Genomic DNA, 25,055 nt, shown 5'->3' with positions numbered 1-25,055 from the left:
AAAATACCTTCCCCCCAAAATGCACAAAATTTAAAATAAATTATTTGCTATATACAGCAAGAGGATATACAATAAAGACAACTACTTTTCTTCCTTGTTCAGGTCTTTAGCATAATACATGAAAAGATGAAAAAGTTAGCATAAATGTTTCTAAAACAGTAGCTTCAGCATAATTTCCGAACTGTTTTGATTTCACTCAAGGCTCCTGAACTAAAATTACAAGTTTGGATTTTATGTAAAAATGCTAAGTATCTAATAAGAATACTAAAGATAGCCCCAGATTACAGTATATTAAAATAAAATGCAGTGCTTAGGAAGGGTAATAGTAACTTAAAGGGTAGAAAAAATAATATGAAATATATATTTAAAAAACACAATTTAATCTGACATAAAATTAGGTCAGTGATTATATAAGTATAAATTTGTTTTATATACCAATTATATTACTATACCAATTAGTACTGACAAAATTCCACATACTTCAGCAGTATCTCATAAACAGAACTCTAATTTTCAAACCTGTAAACTGACAGAATCATCTATTACCTATTATCAATAAGTACGATTTTATATGTAATTGCTTATTACCAAAAAAGTTTCCTAACCCTAAATGTATAATGTCAAAAAATATTATACAATTGTTTGATTTCTGAACTTGTTAGTACTAAACATCTGAATAATCAGATATTTTCATATTTTAACCACTCATCAAAATTGATTATACTGATTCAAATTCTGAAAACATACTATAAAATGATACAGCTCCAAATGTGAACATTCTATAAAATCATTAATATGTGTTTTTTAACTATAACATATGAAACAAACAATTTTTTTTCTTTTTACCTCAAATATCTGTGCAAACTGGGTCTCTTTACTAGAAAATATCGCATGGATACAATGAATGGCATATTTGGCTTGGCGGGGGGGTCCTTTTTTAGATTTGTGATGTAAAACAGGAAGCAAAGCTCTAAAAAAAAAGAAAGAAAAACAATAAACCAGAAAAATCAGCAAGACTCCACTAGATACTTGACCATTTGTATTTTTTTAGCTAATGTTTTATAAGAACAAAAAAAATCTACCTGAACTCATTTTCAATGGTCTCTAATTTGCTTCATAAACAGCTACATTAAAAATATAATCCAAATACAAGGGTTTTTTTTCCTCCTTTTTACTTAACAATTCTAAACAGAAACATGGATGGTAACCCATTTCTTCTTAATGTCAATCCCATTAGTCTTTTCTTTTTTATTCTCACTGCTATCACTCCAGCTAAGCTGCTGCCACCTTATACCTAAGACCACTATAATGGGACCTAAACTGTTTTTCAAGTCTCTCCCCCCGCTCTGATTCATCTTTCACTTCATACCAGCACAACCTACATAAACGGAAATCTTATTATAAAGCCTATAAAAATTAAGTGTTTACTAGGTCTGAGGCACTATTAAAGGTCCCAATGCTTGCCTTCACGCTACTAGCATATTAGGAACAAGACAAATGATAATACATAAATTAGCAAAATATGTGTTATGTCAAATTGTGGTAACTGTTGTGGAGGAAAAAAAGGAAAAGAAAAAGAGGACAGGATAGGGAGTGGGGAGTGGTGTGTGAGTATTACAATTTGAAAGAAGGTGGTTACAGAAGACCTTTCAGATAAAGTAACACTTGAGCAGAGTTCTGAGGGAAGTAAGGAGTGAGTCATGTAGCTACCTGGAAGAACATTCAGGTATGGTATTATTACACTACACAAAAACTTAGAATGAATACTGAATACAGCAGGATCTCTTGGCTCAACTATTTATTCAAACATCTCACAGTGTAAGCAACTTCTGAATCCACCTTCTTGCCCAATACCAACCCAGTGTTCCAGTACTAAGAATTCAGATATACAGTAATTAATCACAATAATAACTGAGTATCACAAAGACACCAACAACAAAATATAATAAAAAGACAAGTGACAAATTGAGGGGAAATTCTGCATTTCATTTCACAAAGAAAGGGTTAATATCCCTAACGTAAAGACTTTATCCAAATACAGAATGATCAGCAATATCATGGACAAATGGGTTGGTCATAAAAAAAAATGGAAAGCTTTTCAAAAGTAGATATACAAATTACCCTGTGATGTGTGAAAAGATGTTTACTTTCATTCATTTACAAAAAAAATGTATGAATTGAAACTATACTGAGAAGACTTCTGCTTTACATGATGACAGTATATCTGAGATGGGACATCCTCTCCTACCTTAAGCAAGCAGAAAACAGACAAACATGTTAAAGGTTTAAACACTGGGCAACAGGCAGCACATGACCATAATCCCTAAAAGATGGGAAACACACTAGAAGAGTCCTACATCTATCCCCACTTACTGCATGCAAAGCTCCAGACTGCCATGTAAGGAGAAGTAACCCAATTAGAGCCTGGTGGTTGCACGGAGTTGAGGGAGACCAAGATGGGAGTTGAGGCAGCTTTAATTTCTAGGGCAGAGTTCCACAGAGGAGGGAGCTACAAAGACAGCAAGAGAGCTTGCATTCTGGAGATCCACAGAGAGGTGTCTCAAGTCTTTGGCTGAATAATGATCAGTTTTGCCATGCATGAGAAAAAAACTACCCGAGACCAGGAAAAGAACACTAGAAAGCAGTAAGCCAAAAAATTCCCTAGACGCACAAGTCTGCTAGTGATTCGTGTTTCCACCAGCCACAGTAGAAAGAACCTTGTAATACATAACCAGGAAAAAAATTCACCAACAGAAATAGGTCCAGAAGTGACACAGGTGACAAAATTAACAAAGACACTAAAACAGCAGTTATAAATATGCTCCATATGCCCAAGAAGAAAACATGAACATGATGAGGACAGAAATGCTTTAAAAAAAACTAAATGGAACTACTAAATATGAAAAATACAAAGCCTGCAATGAAAAATATACTAATAGGATCAAAAGTAGATTTTTTGTTACAAAAGAAAACATCGGTGAACTTTAAGACATAGCAACAGACACTATGTAAAATAAAACAAAACAAAACAAAACAAAAAAAAAGACAGAGAAAAAAAGTAAAAACAGAGCATCAGTGACCCGTAAGACAATATTAAGTAGTCAAAAATACAGAAAACCAGAGTCCCAGAAAATAAAGAGGTGAGGAGGGGAGAACAGAAAAAAATATTTGAAGAAATATCAGCCACAATTTTTCTAAATCTGATGGAAATAGACCCACAGTCCCCAAAATCTCAATAAGCCTCAAGCAGAAGAAACACAAAGTAAACCATTCCAAGACATGCCATTATCAATTTGGTAAAAACAGCGATAAAGATAAAAATCTTAAAAACTGTCCAAAAAAAAAAAATACACATTACATAACAGAGAAACAATACATAGAGAGGAACACTTTTCATCAAAAACTATGCAAGTCCAGAAAATAATGGAGTGACATCTTTTAGGTACTAAATGAAAATAACTGTCAGTCTAGAATTCTATTCTGAGAAAAAAATACCTTTCAAGAATGAAGGCAAAATAAAGATTTTTTTCAGACAAAGAAAAGCTGAGATTATTACTTACAAGGAGAACTATACAATAAGAAATAATAAAGTTATTCAAGAAGAAAATGATACCAGATGAAAATATGGGTATCTAAAAAATGAAGACTGACAGAAATGGTAAATGTATGTATACAAACAAATCTGAGCATGATATTTTAAAAAGATAACAATTTAACTGGTCACATTTGGAGGATGCTAGTAAACTCACTATTTTGAACACTGTTCTATAACACACACACACAAAAACACACTGGGGAACCAAAGAATAGACAGGAAGTTCCTCTTTATAAAAGTATTAAGCTAATAAGTGAAGAATGACAGAATATCACCAGTAATTACTAAGTATCATCAGTTTCTAACTATCATAAGAAGAGAAATAACCAGGTATCATGTGCCTCCTGATGGAACATACCACCATCTATAAAGTGGTCCTGTAACAACAAAAAAGTTGAACTGGAATCCAACCAGGTCTCTGCATTCAACTATCACTTTACAGAAAATATAAGGAACCCATTAAAATATGCAAAGGCATACAATTAGCAAAAATCAGTCTATGTGAAACTCTGCAAAAGAAACCTGGTTTCTTTATCAAATACAAAGAGAAAAAGAAAATTGGAGGGGGAGCCTACAGGAAACAAGGCACTCTAAGAGATTTATCAATAAATAACAATGTGGATCCTGAAAAAAAAAAAGCTACTAAAAAATTAATTTTTGAGAAAATTGGATATTATTAACGTTAAACAATTAATGTCAACTATGTGATAAAGACATTATGCTTATTTTTTTTAAGAGTTCTTATCTTTTAGAGAAACTCAGATGTACAGATGAAATGGTATATATAGTCTGGCATTGCTTTCAAATATAAGGGGAATGGGGAGTAAGTAGAATTATAAATTAAACAAAAGCAGCTGTTTAAGTTATTCATACATAAGCTAGTTATTGGATATATGGGAGTTCATTATAATATTCTAGGTACTTCCTTGTATGTTTGAAAATTTCAGTAATAAAATGTATAAAAAATAAGAGTCTCACCAAATGATCCTTTTAGTCTATGGTTTATGGCTTCTTTGTGAAATGAAAAATTATCTTCTAGTGACTTCAGTAACTAAACTCCCTGGATAAGATTATGTCTTCTCATAGATCAGACTTGCCAATACAAACATCCATAATCCCTTTTCTTAGTAATCAAGAGAAAATTACAGGTCACACACAAGTAAAAAGCAATTCTGATTAGAATTTTTAAAGACAGAATGAGAAATTTTAAGCTCATCCACTGTTTTGCATACCCCTTTAAACAGAAACCAGAAATAAACCAAAACAACAGACAAACAAAGAAAAAACACTTTCAAGAATTCTGAAGTACTAGGCAGAGTCTGAGATGTTAGTGAAATGTAAATGAAACAACTATCTTCTGATTGCTTTTTCTATTAATAAGTTCCTATTAAAAGAAATACTTTATTCCCTTGTTATACTGATTTTCCAATTCAAGGTTTTTTCCCCCGATGATAATCATACACATGTAGAAAATGCAAACAAAACTGAAAAACATTTAAAAACCACTGAAGAAAAAACTCAAAATTCCACTACCCTGAAATAATTACTGTTAACATTTTGGTGAATATAGGTCTAAAATTTCTCTACATATGCATACATATATTAAGTAAATGAGGATACAAAATATATAGTATTTGGAAACACTTTTTCATCAACAATGCTGGAGAGAACCTTCTATGTCAACTTTGGCTAAACAATAATTTTAATGGTCATATGGCTCTTTAGTGGATAGCTATACCACAACTACTCTAACCAATCTCCTACTGATCAGCATTTAGATGTTTCAGATTTTTTTTTTTTCATCTTAACAACAAAACTATGAACATCCTTATGCTAGTTATTTATATTGTTTCTGAGCTTTAAGCTTTAAGCCTGCCATAATCTGCTCTGAGCAGATCCTGGAGATATAAATCTGAAATTACACTTTCTAGACTCCCTCAAGAGCTGGCTTCCTGTTAGGTTCTTGCAATAAGAGACCCCAGAGCTTCTTTAGGCATTCGGGTCAGCTGGCTGGGCAATATTGACAGGGCTCTTCCATCCAATGGACAGTCCTTAACACCACTTTTCAGTGGTTCCTCCAGCCCTAAGGGTGGTTGCTGCTTCCAGGAATTCATAAATTCTGGGTTACCAAAGCAACCTGTTGCTCTTTCATCCTTCAAACATATATATTAATTTATTTATGTTTAAAATACCTGATATGGTTTCTGTTTCTCTGACTGGACCCTGACCCACATAATCATTAGGTAGATATCTTTTCTAATTATCTCTGGGATAAGTTCCTGAAAATGAAACTGCAGTGCTGAAGACTACACACATTTTAAGTTTGTATGTATTACCTACCACATTACCAACCCAGAAAAGCTGAATCAATTTATAATTCAATCAAGAGAGCATCACTGGAATGCTAACACTCGTTATAGCACATACATGTTTTTATTTGTATTTGCCTCAATTAGTATTAATTGGCATAAATGTCTTTACTTGATTTGAGGGGCTGGAAGGATTTCCAGTTTATGACTTTCCTTTTCATTTCCTTTGCTAGTATTCTACTGTGAAACCTGCTATATTTCTGTTAAGAGTCTTTATACATTAGACATATTAACTTTTTCTAAGTTATGAATATTGAAAATAGTTTCCCAGCATACCATTTCCATTTGTCTAAATGGTATTCTCCCTCAGAGTCTGTTCATTCCAACAGAACCTTATGTACTCCAGTACCTTATATACAGTAGAAGCTCTGTAAATATATTTCAACAAATGGATATTTAATTGTACAATCCATCAATATTTCATGATGTGGTCAGCCACCAAAAAAAAAAGGAATTACAGAAATGTGCTGGTTATTAATATTTATTAATTCATTTTATAAAATCTTTGATAATCTTGGACTTATCTCAAATATATGAAAAAATCAAGATAAGCAGCCTATATTGATTTTTCCTTTCAAAACAGCTTGCCAGTTACTTAGTGGTTAATGTAACTTTTCCTAATTTTTTCATTAATTATTATATTCCTCCACTCACTATTATAAGGTTGCAAATTTCTTGTATATTTTACTCCTAGGTCTTCTGGTTTTTACTCCTACAGTATTTTCAAAACAGTTGTTAGTGGTATATAAGGAAAGCTCTGAATTTTTACATACTTACTTTGGCTATCTTGGTTTTGGTAATTTTTCAGTTGATTCTCTTGGATTTTCCATGAAATACGGTAACTTTGCTTCCCCCTTTCCAACACTTGTACCTCTTACTTTCTTATTTAATTATATTGGCTAATGCTTCTAAAGCAATGTTAAATCATGGCAGAGATAGTGTTATTTTCCTCATTTTGTTCCTAATTTTACTGGGAATGCTTCTAGTGTTCACTATACAACGATTCTTACCGGTTTGAGACAAATTTATTATGTTATAAAGACAATCCTATTTTATTGGGTTTAATTATAAATAAGACTCATTTTTTTTATCAGAAGCCCTTTTAGTATCTATCAGAATGACCCACCATGTGCCCTTTTCCCTTTTACTCAATTTTATAGTAAATTGTAACATGTATATGAGGCTTACTAATACCAACCTTCTTTGTATTCCTGAAATTAACCACATTTGATCATAATATATATTTTTTAAGATTTTTTTTTTTTTTTAAGATTTTATTTGTGAGAGAGAGCACAGTGGGGGCAGAGGGGAGAGGTAGAAGGAGAAGCAGACTCCCGCTGAGCCTGGAGCCCAGAACCCAGAGACAGGAGCCCGGAGCCCTACATGGGGCTAGACACAGGGCTCAATCCCAGGACCCTGAGATCATGACCCGAGCCAAAGTCAGATGCTTAACTGACTGAGCTAACCAGGAGCCCCAGCCATTAGTATATTTTGTTTTAATGTAGTAAACTCTCTTTTTACTAAAAATTTACTTACAATTTTTGCAGTAATATTAGTTAAGATCTGTCTTAAGTTTTCTTTTGAGGGAATGAATATCTGTTATCCAGTTTTAGCACTCCTGCTAGTTATCTTGGCTTTATGTAAGAAGTAATCTGAATGCTTTTTTTTCCCCCTATGCTTTAAACAATTAAAAAGAATTAGAATCCTTGGTTTCTTGTAGATGTGAAATACTTCCTATAACACACACTTCTACTGGCACTTTTTATTAGAGGATATTTTTCTCAAAAAAAATTTTTTTTATAATTACAGCCTAATTAGGTTTTCTCCCATTCTTCTTGAGCCAATTTTATTTATTTACATCATCCTTAAAAGTAAAATCCAGGTTTTCAAATATTTAAAAAGTAGATATAGACACATCTAAAATTTAAAAAAACGATAAGAAAAGACAAATCAGATATGCAAACAAAAAGAAAACAAAAGTTGGATTTAGGGGCTTAAGCAAAACTGAATGCAAAGGGAAAAAGTATATACCTTGGTAGACAAAGTTCACAATATAAAGCGGGTCATTAATACATTTCCTGAGTCTTTATGTCCTAAAGAATATCCTTCACTTGTCCTTAAGCACAACGTGGCTACTCAGGAAATTCTTCAGTTATATTCTTCTTTGTCCCTGAAAACTCTCTAGCTATTGAATCATTAACTTCAGAAATCTTATGTGGTTGAAAGAAGTGAACCTCTTTATTTTTCCATTGTACAAAATACACTTCCTTTTCTTTGCTATTGATGTTTGTGAAATCACTTCTGTAATCCCTGAAAAATTCAGTAAATTCCACCAGAATGTGTTCCTAAAACATGAGTCCTCTTGATGTCCGGATTGACATTTCCATTCACTCTAAACATTATCTTTTTTTTTTTTTTTAACTATTTTCCATTTTCCATTATTCTGTTGTTTCCTTCACAGAAACCAATTAGGGCTTTTCACTATCTGCAAATGATTTTCTTTAACTGCCTTCATTTCTATGCCCACTGTTTCCACGTTCTATACAATTTCCTCATGCTCTATCTCTAGCTTACTAATCATATTTTCTATATTGTTTACTCTGCTCCTTGCTGCTTATAATAATAATACAAGTATGTTCCTGTCTTCTTTATCCTTAGTCCTGCCACTTCCCTTTTTTTACATATATTTCTTGTTCTCTTATTTTTGCAGAGATCATTTGCTGCTTAACTTTCTTGGCAGTTTAGAATGGTTTAAAATTTTTTTTCCTAGAAAAATTCAATTCTTCCAAATATTGATTATCAGTTTTCTTTGGAATACTAAAATATCTGCTTAGGTTTCACGTTAATTTATTTGTACTCTGTTAACGCATTTTTGAATAAGAGAAATTCTCTGGCTCTGCCATTTAAAGCAGATAGCATCTCCCTGATGACTGAATTATCAGGTGCCTCTCTTAAAAAATTAACATCAAAGCTCCCAACTCATTAATCAGTTGGCCAAGTAAGTAGCATGGAGGAAGGACCTGGGACTAAACGTAGCAAGTCCTTTATCTCTGTGTAATTTCTCTCCGAGTCTACCGAAACCCTGCCAGTGATGAGAACTAGCTCCACCTGAACTATGGCTATATCCTATGCTATAAAAGGACTCTTAGTTTTGGCACATCTGCCTACTCTGGGGGTAAGCCAGACTCCTAAGAGACAGGAGGAGTCAGAACGGAAACCATAGTACATCATCATTTTTGTTTAGTGGGGAAGCACACAATTTTTTCTGTGCCTGTAAAGTTGGTAATAAGACATTTGTGTCACAATTCTACTCTAAGCCTCACCTCTAAGCTTTGCTCCTCCTGCTAAGGAAAACAGGTCAGCCCAAAGAAAAATGGTGTGACCACAAGTCTCTTCTTTAGTTCTATGACAGCAGAAATTAGGCTTTCCTTATTTCTCTCAAAGCCTGCCCATACCTCAATCTCCTCCTCTAAATTAGCAAACAACAGAACACTTACTATCCATTCCCTTATTCTCCTGATTCAGGAATATGTGTTAACAACTGTCAATGTTCTCACATTCAATTCCTTCTAGATGACTTATTTAGCTACAATTCTGTCCAGTTTGTGGTAGCTTCTACTTAGATACATTTTTCTTTTGGTTCTTTGGAATTATTTTGGTGAATTCAAGGGAAGATAATTTAATAAACACTCAACTCTATCATTTCTCCTCAATATCGACTCACTCAATTTAATCATTTAAAACATAAAATCTGCATACATTTTTATCTCCTGGAAGATATATATGAGCTACTTCATCAAGAACAGTGCATGCACACACAGCAGGTATTCAATATCAGTTAATTTTCCTCATGAGAAACATTTGAAATATACTCAGCATATAAATCAAATAGTTTTAAGTACTTCAGTTCCATATTAAAGCAGATGTTTTAAAATGCCCTTTGCATGTTCTAAAATGTCCACCTTTCAACCTTGCTCTTGTAGTGCTACAAATATATCAAAGTTTCTTTAAGATATAAAGGGTGCTAGGAAAGACAGTCTAGAATAAAAATAAAAACCTCCAGTGAATAAATCAAACTAAAACTTGCCCAAAACCCTAATTAAGAAAGGAATTGTGCCATTATGGATATGGCACCATAGGCATTCAGACAAATAGGCCTAAATTCAAATCTTCACTCTGCTACTTGCTAGCTATATGACCCAAAACCATTTACCTCGAGTGAATATCAGATTTCTCATTTGGAAGATTAGGATATTTTCTATACTTTACTAAACTGTTAAAAGGTTTAAATGAGATAGTACAGTCAGTGGGCATTCAGTAATACAGAGTTATGTATTGTTTGTGCGTATCTCCAAACTGATCTCTGATCTGGAGAATCACAGCACCATTCAAAGGAAAATTCATGCTCTGCATTCCCTTAAAAATTAAGAAGTCAGTTCTTTTTTTTTCCTTTTAAAGATTTTACTTATTTAGTCGAGAGAGAGTACGAGCATGAGCAGGGGGGAAGGGCAGAGAAAGAGGGAGAAGCAGGCTCCCTGCCACACTCGGAACTCAATTCCAGGACCCAGGGATCATGACCAGAGCCAAAAGTAGACGCTTACCAATTGAGCCACCCGGGCGCCCCAAAAAGTCAGTTCTAAACAATAAAGTTTCTTACTCTTGCCAAAGAGAATATGATTACAAAATTCTGGTATGTTTCAATGATCACTTAAATAATGCCTTTGTCCTAGTAACAGTTTCCAGAACTAAGTTCATATGAACAAAAAGGAATAACAAAAAGTGTACCTGAGATTTTAAGAGCTACCTTTGTCCAGTCTCTTTCTGAGGTTTTTCCTCCAAATGAAGAAGCATGGTACCCCAGCCACAACTAACTGGACTACTGGCTAAGCCAGAAGTAATGAGGTAGATGTAAAACCAACCACCAATGACTATGGCAAGATCAGGACCAACTATCAGATATACCCTCCAGGAACAGGTGGAGAGATGCATATAGAGAAGTAAGCAGGGATCCATAGAAAATGAAGACTTATTGTTTTGAGGTATTACAGAATCTTGAATAATCAACCAGCATTAGAAATCCCAAGGATAACAGCACAATTTCCAATTCTTGGAAATACTGAAACACACACAAAAATACACTGCTGTTAGGAGGTTTATTCCATGCTTCCCTGAGTCAAATAGAGCACTGCTTCTGAAAATTTTCAATTCAATACTTTTAATCACATACTGAAGAGTCCTATGCACAGTCCTGCTGAAATTCCTTTGAAATTTCCCATTAGACCTTAAATTTATGTGAATTGTTTATTCTATGCCATGATATATCAAGAGAATGCTTTACTATAAAATTGTTTTCATTAAAATACTTAAGCAAAATCAATGCTTCAAAAAGAAATGCCATGTTTGCTCCACATTTTCATGAATCTTCTAAAATACCAATCAGGGCTATCTCCCCCAGGAAATGAGAATCTAAACTGAACGGTATAAACTTAAGATAACCTAGACATGATTTCCTCAAAACTTAAAAGATTCCAACAATTACATAAATCAAGAAACAGTAAATTATTTTTCCATTTTCTAGTATATTTATCAGAATAAACTTACGATCTGATATGTGGGAAATCCTCTTCAATTTTGCTTCCTGTGTTTTTAAAAATTTGGAGTGCAGCTTCTGCTACTTTTTCATCATCCATTTTCAGACAAGCCAGGAGAGATTCAAATGTTTCAGCAGAATGAAACGAGATGGGATGTGTAAATGAGAGTACCTTAAAAAAATGAGTCATAAAAATGATCTGTAAACCCTTTCCATCTTTATAATATAAATCCATACATACTGGAAATACTCAAATCAAATATAAAAATAATTATGCTAACAAGTACATGAGAGCACTGTAAATAAAGTTTAAAACTTAAATATGTAACAGATATGTTCTAGTGTAGAAGACTGCATGATCTAACAAAGTCATTTCTTTCAAAATTAAATTACTCAATTCTACTCAAAATAATTTAGATTTTAGTTAATGTTTGGGTTTTTTGGAGGAGGATGAGGAGAAAAGGAAAAAAAAGAGAATTTAACAAAATAGCTCTAGTCTTCTAAATAAAGGTCATTAGAAGAGACTAATAACATTTTTAGAAAAAAGTTATCTAGGAAAGAGGGTAAAACAACAGATTGTAAAAGCTATTGTAACATTTACAACTGTTACATTTATGAAATCACTGTACTAACATCAGAAGAAACAAAACAGAAGAAGTAAAACTTTTTAGTCCAAGCATACATTAAGAATTTAGATTAAAGTAGATTAAAAAGTAGGAACAGAAAATGAAAATGGATGGGATTTTTAATAAATAGTCCTGATAAAAATACACAGCTATTTGGAGAAAATCCAATTAGATCCTCCCCCACAATATATACTTCCAAAATAAATTCCAGATGGGTTATATTTCAGATTGAAAAACAAAAACAATAAAAATCTTCTGAACAGACAGGATTGTTAAGCTTAAAATAAACAACTGGAATCAAACATGGAATGTAAAAACAAGCAAGCAGTAGAAAAATACTTAAACATAATGCCATATTTGTAAGATTCAGAAACAAGCAAAATAAGTGATGGTACTTAGAGATACAAAGATGATAAAACTACAAGGACAGTAAGAGAATGAATAATAAACCCCAAACAACAGAACAATTCAAAACAATTATACCTGGGGGATGTGAATCACAGGAAAAAAAAACTACTCAGGGAACTTCAACAGTATTGTTAATACTCTATTTGAGTTAGCAACCTATTTACTTTTCACTGTATTCACTTTATTACTATACTTTATAACACATATAATAGAATACATTTTATTTTTTATATATCAAATATGTCCTATAAAAAAGCAAGGAGAATAAAAAATCTCAATCAGTTAAAAAGAACAAAAAAATTGAGATGTCAGTAGAAAATGAACACAAGATTAAAAAGAGAGAGAAAATGAACACAGGGTAAAAATAATGAATTCACCATAGGGAAAACACTAATGATTGTACCTCACTGCAATAATTACACAAATTAAAACATTATTTTTACTTATCAGATTAGCAAATCTCTAAGATTTATAACATTCCATGTTTGTGAAGATAGGATAGGCACATTCATTCACTGTTGACAGAATTATAAATGGGTATAATTTTTCTGTAAAGGAGTTTTATTAAATTATATACATCCAAAAATTTTGAAAATGATCATTCTCTTTATATTCCAGCATTAAAAAAAAAGACAACAGCAAGAGATCTTAGATGTATTTATCTTTGTAGTGATTATAAGAATAAAATTAGAAAAACCTAAATATCCAGGGAAATAGTTGGGAACTCCATGGCACTGCAAAAGTGGATTAATCACCATTTCAAAAAATAATGTTTTTTATATTTTTACTATGAGCCAGACACTGTGCTCAAAAACTCAGGTTCATGACTTAATTTAGTCCTCTGTGAGATAAGTGCTATTATTATCTCCATTACAGATGAAGAACTGGAGGCAATGAACCTGCCCCCAAAGCATCCATCTAATAAATAACAGCCAAGAACAATTTTTGACACTCTTAAAAAACCTTCTTAAAAAACACTGATAAAAATGTTTATAATAAGGGAAAATAGTCAAGATACAAAATTGTATATATTCAGTCTGATCTCAACTATGTAAGTGTGCATTTTTTTAAAATTAAAAGGAAAACAAAAGGAATGTTTATGTGTGATAGGCTTATGCTTTCTTCTTTATAATTTTGTATTTTCTAAGTTGTCAATAACTAGTTGATATTTTTATAATAAGTAAAAGCCAGTAGTATATTTTAGCTAACAAAATAAAAGATAAAATGGAGTTTTACAAAGAATTTGGCTCCATGTTTGGTAGGGCTAGCACTTTCCTTGCTCACTAATGAAAACTCCAAATTATAATCAAGTAACAATACTAGGTAGGCTATATTATACAATTTAAACCTGAAAATATTTAACTTACATGTTAGAGGAAATGTGCAATTTCTAAATTACCTAAAATGATTGAGAAAATTTTACTTCAGTTTCTATAAAAACTTAAGCAAATCTCAAGAATAAAAAATATATACTATATATATGTTAAACAGTTATCTAATTAGGCACTTAATTTCACCATAAGCATATTTACCTTAAGCAGTTCAAGACCTGCCCTGATGGCTTGATCAGTTGGAACACCCTCATCTTCATCATCTGCTGTTCCATCTATTGATTTATTCACTTGCTTAATAAGAGCACTAAAGTATGACAAAAAAAGTCATATTTTCAACTGTTCTTTATTACTAATGTCTATGAAAAATAATCATGAATATTTTCTATACAGACCACATCCATAAAAATTTGACAAAGCTGTTTCCCAAACATTACTGCAAAACAAAAAATTATAATAGGTATTTTAAGATACTTCTTTTCAAAAACAGTATTTTTCCTGTCCATTCAAAGGAAGTCCAAATGTTATTTGATTTGCTGTTTATTAATGCTACCTATATTTTTATTCTTGCATTTTCCATAGAAGAATTATGCCCAAACACATGAATAAGTGTTTTCTAATTATCTGAAATTCATTATTGAGTAAATAGAACAATGTATACTAAAATAAGGATAAATGACAACATTAAGCACTTTCAAAATATTTACCAAATATTACTGTGTCAGGCACTGTTCTAAGAGCCAGAAACACACAGGCCTGTTCCTGAAAGGTGTAAAAATAACTAGATAACAGACATATAATAAAACTTCACTAGAAATTAGAATAGATTTACAAAAAAAAAAACTGCTCTGAAATTTTCTTCTGAAAACAAGCATAGGTTATTTTAAAATAAACATTTATAAAATGCAATACTGTCTAAAATAATCATTCACACTTTTAGGTATTTGTTCTTTTTATAAAAAATAAATAACATACACTACAGTTAGAGTAGTAAAAACTATTAAAAAATACTAGTTCAGTGAGGTGATACCAACAAAACACAAAAAAATCAATTGTGCTTTTCAGTATCAGCCAAAACCACCTAAAAAATACAGAGAGGGGAAAAATCTATTCACAATAAGTTAAAATATATAAAATAAGTTTTACATGCACAGAGTCTATGTGTAAACTCCAGAATTATATGAAGGGGAACATAGAGATTTGAATAAGTCAAGACAAGTAATGGCATTTTTTCACTAAATTTCCAAATGTTATCAGGGGAACACAACTTGGTATGGGACAAGATTCAACAGATGCATTCTATGGCTCAACTGGAAAAATCAATTAAAATTTGGGAACAGCCAATTAATTTTAGGGGGAGGGGGAAGGATGAAAGAACTTTCTCAACAAGATAAAAATGTTTCATTAACACCTCAAAAGACAAATGAACCAAGGTGAAAATTCAGTAAGAGTCCAAATCCTACAATAATTTATAATAAGGAAACACTACAAATTGGGAAGGAAAGAATTTTTCAGTCAATGGAGTTGATATAACTAGCTATGCTTTTTTTTTTTTAAAAGGATGAATATCTACTTCCACCTTACACTAAAATGAATTCCAGACCAACTAAAGATTTAAGTAGAAAAACATAACTACCTAGTATGAAAAGAAAGGCAGACAAATCATAAAGGAAACAACTGATAGATTTAATTATATAGTATTTATTATAAATTACACAAATTTAAAAGGCAATCAAACTAGATTAATAGCCTATTTTATAAAGCATTCTTTTTTTGAGGTATTCAATCTTTTTTTTTTTTTTATGTTATGTTAGTCACCATACAGTACATCATTAGTTTTTGATGTAGTGTTCCATGATTGTTTGCGTATAACACCCAGGGCTCCACGCAACACGTGCCCTCCTTAATACCCATCACTGGGCTAACCCATCCCCCCACTTCCCTCCCCTCTAAAACCCTCAGTTTGTTTTTCGAAGTCCATAGCATCACATGGTTCGTCTCCCCCACTGATTTCTCCCCCTTCATTTTTCCTTTCCTTCTAATGTCCTCCATGCTATTCCTTATGTTCCACAAATAAGTGAAACCATATGATAATTGTCTTCCTCTGTTTGACTTATATCACTTGGCATCATCTCCTCCAGTCCCATCCATGTTGATGCAAAAGTTGGATATTCATCCTTTCTGATGGCTGAGTAATATTCCATTGTATATATGGACCACATCTTCTTTATCCATTCATCTACTGAAGGGCATCTCAGCTCTTTCCACAGTTTGGCTATTGTGGACATTGCTGCTATGAACATTGGGGTGCATATGGCCCTTCTTTTCACTACATCTGTATCTTTGGGGTAAATACCCAGTAGTGTTAATTCCTGGGTCATAGGGTAGCTCTATTTTTAATTTTCTGAGGCACCTCCACACTGTTTTCCAAAGTGGCTGTACCAACTTGCATTCCCACCAACAGTGTAAGAGGGTTCCCCTTTCTCCACAACCTCTCCAACATTTGCTGTTTCTTGCCTTGTCAATTTTTGCCATTCTAACTAGTGTAAGGTGGTATCTCAGTGTGCTTTTGATTTGAATTTCCCCGATGGCTAATGATGATGAACATTCTTTCATGTGTCTGTTAGCCATTTGTATGTCTTCTTTGGAGAAGCATCTGTTCATGTGTTCTGCCCATTTCTTGACTGGATTACTTGTTTTTTGGGTGTTGAGTTTGAGAAGTTCTAGATCTTGGATATCAGCCCTTTGTCTGTAGTGTCATTTGCAAATATCTTCTCCCATTCTGTGGGTTGCCTCTTTGTTTTGTTGACTGTTTCCTTTGCTGTGCAGAAGCTTTTTATCTTGATGAAGTCCCAACAGTTCATTTTCTTTTTTGTTTCCTTGCCTTTAGAGACATGTCTTGAAAGACGTTGCTGTGGCCAATGTCGAAGAGGTTACTGCCTATCTTCACCTCTAGGATTTTGATGGATTCTTGTCTCACACTGAAGTCTTTCATCCATTTTGAGTTTATCTTTGTGTATGGTGTATGAGAATGGTCGAGTTTCATTCTTCTGTATATAGCTGTCCAATTTTCCCAGCACCATTTATTGAAGAGACTGTCTTTTTAACATTGCTTATTTTTTCCTGCTTTGTTGAAGATTATTTGACCATAGAGTTGAGGGTCCGTATCTGGGCTCTCTATTCTGTTCCACTGGTCTATGTGTCTGTTTTTGTGCCAATACCATGCTGTCTTGGCGATCACTGCTTTATAATATAGCTTGAAATCAGGCAATGTGATGCCCCCAGTTTTGTTTTTCTTTTTCAACATTTCCTTGGCTATTCGGGGTCTTTTCAATTGATTCCATACAAATTTTAGGATTGTTTGTTCCAGCACTTTGAAAAATGCTGTTAGTATTTTGATCGAGATGGCACTGAAAGTATAGATTGCTCTGGGCAGCATAGACATTTTAAAACAATATCTATTCTTCCGATCCATGAACATGGAATGCATTCTTTTTTTTTTTTTAAAGATGTATTTATCTATTTGTCGGGGGGGCAAGCACACACAAGCAGGGGGAGCAGCAAGCAGAGTGAGAAGCAGGCTCCCCACTGAGCAAGCAGCACAATGTGGGATTTGATCCCAGGACCCTGGGATAGTGACCTTTGCCAAAGGCAGATGCTTAACCGACTGAGCCACCCAGGCATCTATTTCATAAACCATTCTTACAATCAATAAAAAAAAAGACAATTCCTCCAAGCCCCTCACAGAAAGTGTTTTAAAATGCAATTAACCAAGAAATATATGGGGAAGAAAAATGTTCAATTTTATTAGTGACACTTTTTTTTTTTTTTTTTAAGAGTATCACCATTTACCTATGAAATGGCAAGGACTGAAAAAGTTAATAACCACTATCAGGAGAGTTAGGTGAATTGGACACTTAGCGACTACTGGTGCAAGGGACTAAGTGTTGAATATTTCTGGAGACCTATTAGATAGTGTGGTGGTTAACCAAGACGGCTCTGGAGCCAGACTTCCTGGGTTTCAATGCCATTCATCACTTCCTAGCAGTGGGGAAGTTAATTAACATCTGTGTAACTCACTGTTCCTTATCTGTAAATCGGGAATAATATTTCTTGTCTCACATGGTTAAGAGGTAAATAAGTAAACATGTAAAACATTTGGACTCATCCCAGACATTTAGAAGGGCTAATTGCTACTACTTGTTACTGTTATTTATATTTTGACTTATCTTCTGTATCACTACAAACTACTGATAATAAAGCCAAAGACCTCAGTTTGACTGTTCATAGTACACGTTATTTGTGAAAACTTTCTCCACCTTAACTTTCAAAACACTACAATAACCTGGTGTTCTTACACTCCTGTAATTTTTCTACTGTTGAAAAACAAAATTCCAAGGTTCTGTCCATGATCTTTTAATCTTTTTACTGCTTTCTACACAATCTCATGTACACGGAACAAATCCATTCTCATAGTTTCACATTAAGCTCAATTTGCCTTGATTTTTTAATTGTTTGTCATGTCCAAATAAGAAGCACATCAGTTCCCTTAATTCCTTTCAAAGTACTGCTACGTGCTTCATCACTTGGACTTGAGCTCTTATACTTCTGACTCCTCATCAACTTTATTCCCCATTTCTAGTAAGATGACCCATCTATTAAAACCTTCCTCAAACATAATCTTCCCTTTCCATCCCACTACCAGCATCCATAGACAATTTGTAACACCTTAACAGTCTATCCATTCTACTTCCCTCCTCCCATCCATCATTAAGCATCCATTGTTCTCAACAGACTTAAAACAGTAAAAGCTCTAAAGTTAGACCTTAAATGCTTTCCACAATCTGATCCCAACTATTTTTTTTAGCATTATCTCATAACACTTTTATACCTTTCCATGGCAATCATTTTCTAAATATCTTTGTCCTTTCCTGTCCAGTTAGCTGGTTTATATTAATCTCAGTGCCTAGAATATTCATTCTCCCAACTCTGTAAAAACAAAATCTTACCCATTCTTCCTCTTAGGTCAAATACTACTTTAGATAAATCCTCTTTTAGTCCTCTGAACACTATCTGCATTAATTTTATGAAACTATAATATAATCTCCTGATTAAAACTCCTTATGCATTACCAGAGGGTTAATGAAAAGCAAAAAAATATGCTTTGCCAATACCTAACTAGCATTGTCTTGAATAAAGCATGGGATTATTTAATGACTGAATTTCAGACTGATTCAGTGTCTTCCTTGTACCAATACAGAGGGTTCTGATTTTTTGTTTTATATTGTTTTTCAAACCTTAGAGTCCTTTCTTCAAATGAAAACTGATGCAGTAGGAGTCCAAAGTGACTGCTGAGTATCGAAAACAGGGTCTCCCTACTCTGCAGGGGATCGCAGGCCAAAAGCTCCACCCTCTACCCTCCCAAACAAAACAAATCCCCAAAAAGGGTCCATTGGTACAGGATATTATTATTTAGATTCTAATGTATCTCTAAAAGATACTACTGATAACCAGTAAACCAGAATGTTATATATATACATTCTGTAAGCACTTTATTTTTCAACCAGTCGAAACACTTTAGGAAAATGTTTAAAAAAAAAAAAAAAAGAACATTTTACATAAGGGAATACAGCCATAAAAAGAAAGTATTTTCCACAGTCAGGTGATAGCAAACACTTTCAGTTCTCAAATACCTGTGAAAATGCATCATATGCTGCTTTACAACATACTCACCTAATTTTCTTTTCCTGAGAGTATAATTACAAATTGTTTGTATTACCTAACCTATGCAAACTAAAAAAGAGGAATTCCTGATATACTGGAAACAAATAGAAACTAGGCTTAAATTGACATTTTCTCATCCAAATGAAGTAATACTTAAAATTAAAATAAATAACAAGAAAAATTAAATATACAAAGATATATAGATGAGTGTGTACATATACATACACACATATACATATATATGAACAGATATACGTACAGATATAAATAGATGAGTATATAGCCATTTCACATCTACAAAAATCTGACAGGTTAAGTGCCTTGTGTATAGCAGGTACTCAAAAGCAACTGACTGAAGCATGAATGGATAGTAATGAAAACTTAATATTTTTATATAAAAATACCTGATAGATTCAGTATCTATGTGCACAGGTGCTATCCTCTCCAAGAGAAACTTGATCATCTCCAGGAAAGGATTTGTAGGCTGTTTGGGGTTACCCAACTTCTTAGTTATTTCACGCTGTAAGGCAGATATTTTTAACTATTACAAAAATATGTTTAAAAAATTACATCATATTAAAATATTAAGAATCTAAAATAATTAAAACCATGTAATACTGGTGTTGGAATAAACAAATCAAGAGAATTGAAGGAGTCCAGAAAAACAAACTAAATTAAAAATTTTGCATAAGGTAACATTTCAACTAACGAGAAAAAAAGATGGATTATTCAATATACTGTGTTGAAATAACTGAACAGACATTTTGAATAAAAACAGATCCCTATCTCATACCTTATGCCACAAACATTACAAAAAGATAAAAACAAATACAAAAGAATAAAACCAGGTTCAGTGGAGACACAAACTTCAGAGAATAAAATTATCAGGGAAGCTTTTTAAAACAACAGATTCCTAGACCTCATTGTGAAGAATTAGTCAATCTGGGGTGGAGCCAAGAATCTTTTTTTTTTTTTAAAGCCTCTTGGAAGATGCATGGGCAACAGATTGAGAAATATTGACATGAGTAAATATTTTCATTGACTTGCAATAGAATGGAGTTTTGTAAGCAGGGCATAAAATGCAAAAACCTTGAAGAGTCTGCTGATAAACTCAGCTACATAAAAATAAAACTATGGTATGTAAAGGACATCATAAACAAAATCAAAGGGCAACCTACAATGAGAGAAAATTATCTGCAACTTAATTAACATACATGACTAACAAATCAATAAAACAAATGTCATTCCAGAAAAATAGGCAAAGATTAAAAACACACAAGTTACAAAAAAAATATATAAATGACTAATATGCCCAAGAAGAAAAAATCATCAGATGATTATGTTTTTCTTGGAGTTCTGCTTCTTTCCAATAATGATAGAAGCCAATACTGAATCTATACAAAAGAAATAATCAAGACTGTGAAAAATTATTTGGCTATAAAGATATTAAAGTGTTCTTTAAATAAAAACTGGGAAAAAATCTAAATGTGTAACACAAGTGGACTGTTCAATAATTATGGTACATATATTCAATGGTATCCTACACTGCTATTAATACTGTAAAAGACTAATAAAAATAAGTAAAATGAACAATGCTGTATGTATATGATCTTATTTTGGAAGATATACACCATAATATTAACAGTAATTGTCTCTATAAAGGGGTTATAGTTTATTGTCATTTTTGTGATATTTTACATAATGAATATAAATTTCACATAATGAATACAAAATTCACATAAATGAATACAAATTATTTTATTAAAGGTGTCAAAATTTTACATAATGAATATATGTGTTATTTTACATAATGAATATACATTCTACATAATGAATATACATTATTTCCTTAAAGGAGTCAAAAAAGGTTTGGGGGCTTCTTCAAACATTAGCTCTTTTTGTTTTTGTTTTGTTTTGTTTTTTTATGAGAGAGAGAATCTTAAGCAGACTCCACACCCAGCATGGAGCGCATCGTGGGGCTCGATCTCAACCCTGAGATCATGACCTGAGCCAAAATCAAGAGTCTGACACTTAACAACTGAAACACCCAGGTGCCCCAAACATTAGCTCTTTTTATTTTTATTTATTTATTTATTTTTTTAAGGATTTTATTTATCTATTTGAGAGAGAGAATGAGACAGAGAGAGAGAGCATGAGATGGGGGAGGATCAGAGGGAGAAGCAGACTCCCTGCTGAGCAGGAAGCCTGATGTGGGACTCGATCCCGGGACTCCAGGATCATGACCTGAGCCGAAGGCAGTCGCTTAACCAACTGAGCCACCCAGGCGCCCATTTTTATTTTTTTTTTAAAGATTTTATTTATTTATTTGTCAGAGAGAGAGAGCATGAGCGGAAGAGGGGCAGAGGGAGAAGCGGGCTCCCTATAGGACTCAATCCCAGGACCCTGGGATCATGACGCTTAACCGAATGAGCCACCCAGGCATCCCAACTCTTTTTAAATGTCTCTCCTTACCACACAGCCTTCAGCCTGCTTGCAGGAGCATGTTGGACTAACAAGTACTTCTAACTGTTTTCTTATTTTCTCATCATCTTCCAACACCTGTGTGAACTTCTTCATGAAATCCTGAGCCTTACCAGGATCTGGCAAATTTCCTTAAATAAATTAAAATTCAGTAAAAATACCATTTTAGAAATTTCTCAAAATAATAAAAGATCAACATTTTTCAGTCTTTTTATTACTTTGATTAATAATCCTAATTTACAAATTCAGTTTAGTTTAATTAGAAGTTGTGGAACAACTTCAATACTCAATTTTCACAAAATTCTGCTTTCTAGAAATATGAAACAAAATCACTGTGAAGGAACATCTTTGTAGGAAAAGATTGAACTGGCTATTTCTAAATAACCCCTTATAATATTTAAGGGCACTAAATATCAACCTGAATGATACCAATTTATTACTGTCTCCTTGAGCTTGTTATGTACATTGTTCTCTTGTAACTTCCAACAAGAGATCAGTAAGTTTTACCTTTAAGAAATTATTTTCCTGTATTGCATTAATTTGTTAAACCATCCAGAGATAATTCCTATACACATGCTATCATTCAATAAAACATGCTGAGCAAAATGTTTCAGGTGTTACTGTCGGATATGTCATTATTGCATGAGAAAGGATAAATCCCCGTAGAATCAAAGATGATTTCTATACCACTCTCCTAATATACTGATGTATCAAAACACTTATGAAAGCTAGTAAAATGTTGATCCCAGTGTCTTCTGGGGGAGAGGGGGGGCTACTCACAACTGTTATAGAGGACCAGACTAGGATACTTCCAATAACAGAAATTATAATATAGAACTATGGACTATAATAAAAATTGTAGAAACTCAACTAAATCTTAAAATATAAATGCAGTAAGTGCAGTCTTCAAGTTCATATACAACTTTGAAATTCCATTTTAAGTCTTAGCTAGATCACTGAGGATAATAAGAACAAAGTGTCCCTATTATAAATACTTGACTATATGATCTTTTCATGTTTCTATAACACAAAAAATCTACTGTACTGTCTTCAAATAATTTTGGAAGATGTCACTTTACAGCCCCTCCATAATGTATAGGCATCATACTAAAGGCTACAATAAGGTCTACTATTCAAGAAACAAACAGAATTGGGGGGGGGAGTGGGAGGAAGAGAGAGAAAGGGAGAAGGGAGGGAGGAAACAAATTAAAAAACCCTTTAATTCAGCATTCTACAAACGTACTTGACCATGAAACCCTTTTTTCTAACAATACTATTAGCACCTATACAGGATAATAGCATTCCTCAGAACAGAATTTGGGAAAACAGATAGGGGTAAAAAATAGAAAAAATATAGATGACCTCCTTTAAGAGAGAGTATCCACAGCCAAACAGCAAGGAGATAGTTATTAAAAAGCAACAGCAGAAAAATCACTTGCTTTAAGTTATCTAAAGAAATTGAAAACTAATTTATGTTTAACTGCCCAAGACTAAAAGATATTTTGGTCCTAAAGCCTTACTCAGGCTAAAACTCCTATCACTTAGTCTAAAACTCAGTTAATTCAGTTACTGTTCTCTTCAGTATTTGAGCATTACTTCCATACACATCTTGGAATATTTGTTAACATCTCAGAAATTCATCTAAGATAGATCTCTTCACTATTCCCAAGTGGAAGCTCAGCAGAAATGTTCCTCCAGGTGTTCCTGATATTCCCTTTGTCCATGTGCTACACTATACACAGTGATCTCTGAAGCAGGAGGAAAAGCAAATGCCCTACAAAAACAGCTACTTTACCCATTCCCTGCACTGAACAAAAGAGATGTGCTACAAAATCCTTTTGTATTTACTGTCAAATGCAATTAAATAACATTTTATTTGAAATCCCTGGAAAGCAAAAAAGCAAATTATTATTTTTTTTTTCAAAGAAGCTCTTTTGTAATTATTATGTATACACTTTACTCTAAATTTTGGCTTAGAATGAAATTAGCTTCAAAGAGAGTCACATTAGAGCAAGCACAGATTCAGTTTACACAGTAAGCTTATGCAACAGTTTGAATGAATTCCCAAAAATAAATTTATGTAATAAATCCTTTCTCCAGTTCTTGCTCATACCAACACAAAAAGAAAAAGAAAAATTCTGTGTAGCAAAGTAAATGAAAATTAAAAAAAAGAAGAAAAGCTGAAGCTGTTGAAAAAAAATATCAATCAGAAACACTTTATACTCTTTTCCTATATTATCATAGCCTAAAATGAAACTCCATGAAACACTTTAAATTATCAAAAAGAAATATTTCAATTAAACCTTAAACTCTACATGTAATATTTGAAATAACTTACTTGTAATAACCATCACTTTTGAAAATATGGCCTTGACACTGGCGTCTGTCTGTAAATCACACACAAAAAAGCAAAATTAACATTTCCTAACAATAATCTTCGTTATACCCTTCAGAAAATTAGATAAGCAAAACCTACTAATGCTTCAGGCCCACGCCCTGACCACCACAACTGTGAGCTCCCTCTTGAGCTACGTTTAAACTCCATGAAGTGAATGAAAGGTGAATGTTCTACTGTTGTCATCTCTCCCCCCTCACCCTGTTTTGTCATCCTCTAAACAAAAGGAGACTACTACACCAACCTTTTGAAACAGGGAGATATTTTGTTTTCTCTAGCAATGAAACAGGGCAACTAAGTGTAAAAAAGGAACAAAATAACCTGGTTTTCAAGTTTGAAGCTTATCTCAAACAAAAAGTTCACAAGTATATAATTCTGAATGACCTGAGGTGTTCCTAAAATTTTTAAGCCTGAGGATTATAAGGCATAGTCATGAAGCTTATGGGGAAGACACTGGATAAAGACAATTTTAAAAAGATGCCACTGACATGTACAAAAGATTTTTACAGGAGTGCTACTTACTTGCTGTATCAACA

The 25,055-nt window shown here is 33.1% G+C and overlaps 1 protein-coding gene across 10 annotated transcripts in view; it reads right to left on the bottom strand.

The window, feature by feature from the left end:
• The window catches only part of PDS5B (PDS5 cohesin associated factor B), a 186,688-nt gene that overhangs the window by 44,875 nt on the left and 116,758 nt on the right, over positions 1-25,055 (bottom strand). For all 10 annotated transcript variants that reach the window (XM_081814806.1, XM_081814810.1, XM_081814813.1 and 7 more), the window contains 6 exons: positions 24,463-24,511; positions 22,116-22,255; positions 20,048-20,163; positions 14,121-14,226; positions 11,566-11,726; positions 847-970 (listed from right to left, as the gene is read on the bottom strand). In XM_081814806.1, coding sequence (XP_081670932.1) covers positions 847-970; positions 11,566-11,726; positions 14,121-14,226; positions 20,048-20,163; positions 22,116-22,255; positions 24,463-24,511 — 696 coding nt within the window. The remainder of the gene's footprint in view (positions 1-846; positions 971-11,565; positions 11,727-14,120; positions 14,227-20,047; positions 20,164-22,115; positions 22,256-24,462; positions 24,512-25,055) is intronic.

The sequence above is a fragment of the Leptonychotes weddellii genome, chromosome 3 (assembly GCF_054177405.1).
Source record: "Leptonychotes weddellii isolate Sample4059 chromosome 3, ASM5417740v2, whole genome shotgun sequence".
Taxonomy (NCBI): Eukaryota; Metazoa; Chordata; class Mammalia; order Carnivora; family Phocidae; genus Leptonychotes; species Leptonychotes weddellii.
This window is presented reverse-complemented; position numbering and strand designations above follow the sequence as displayed.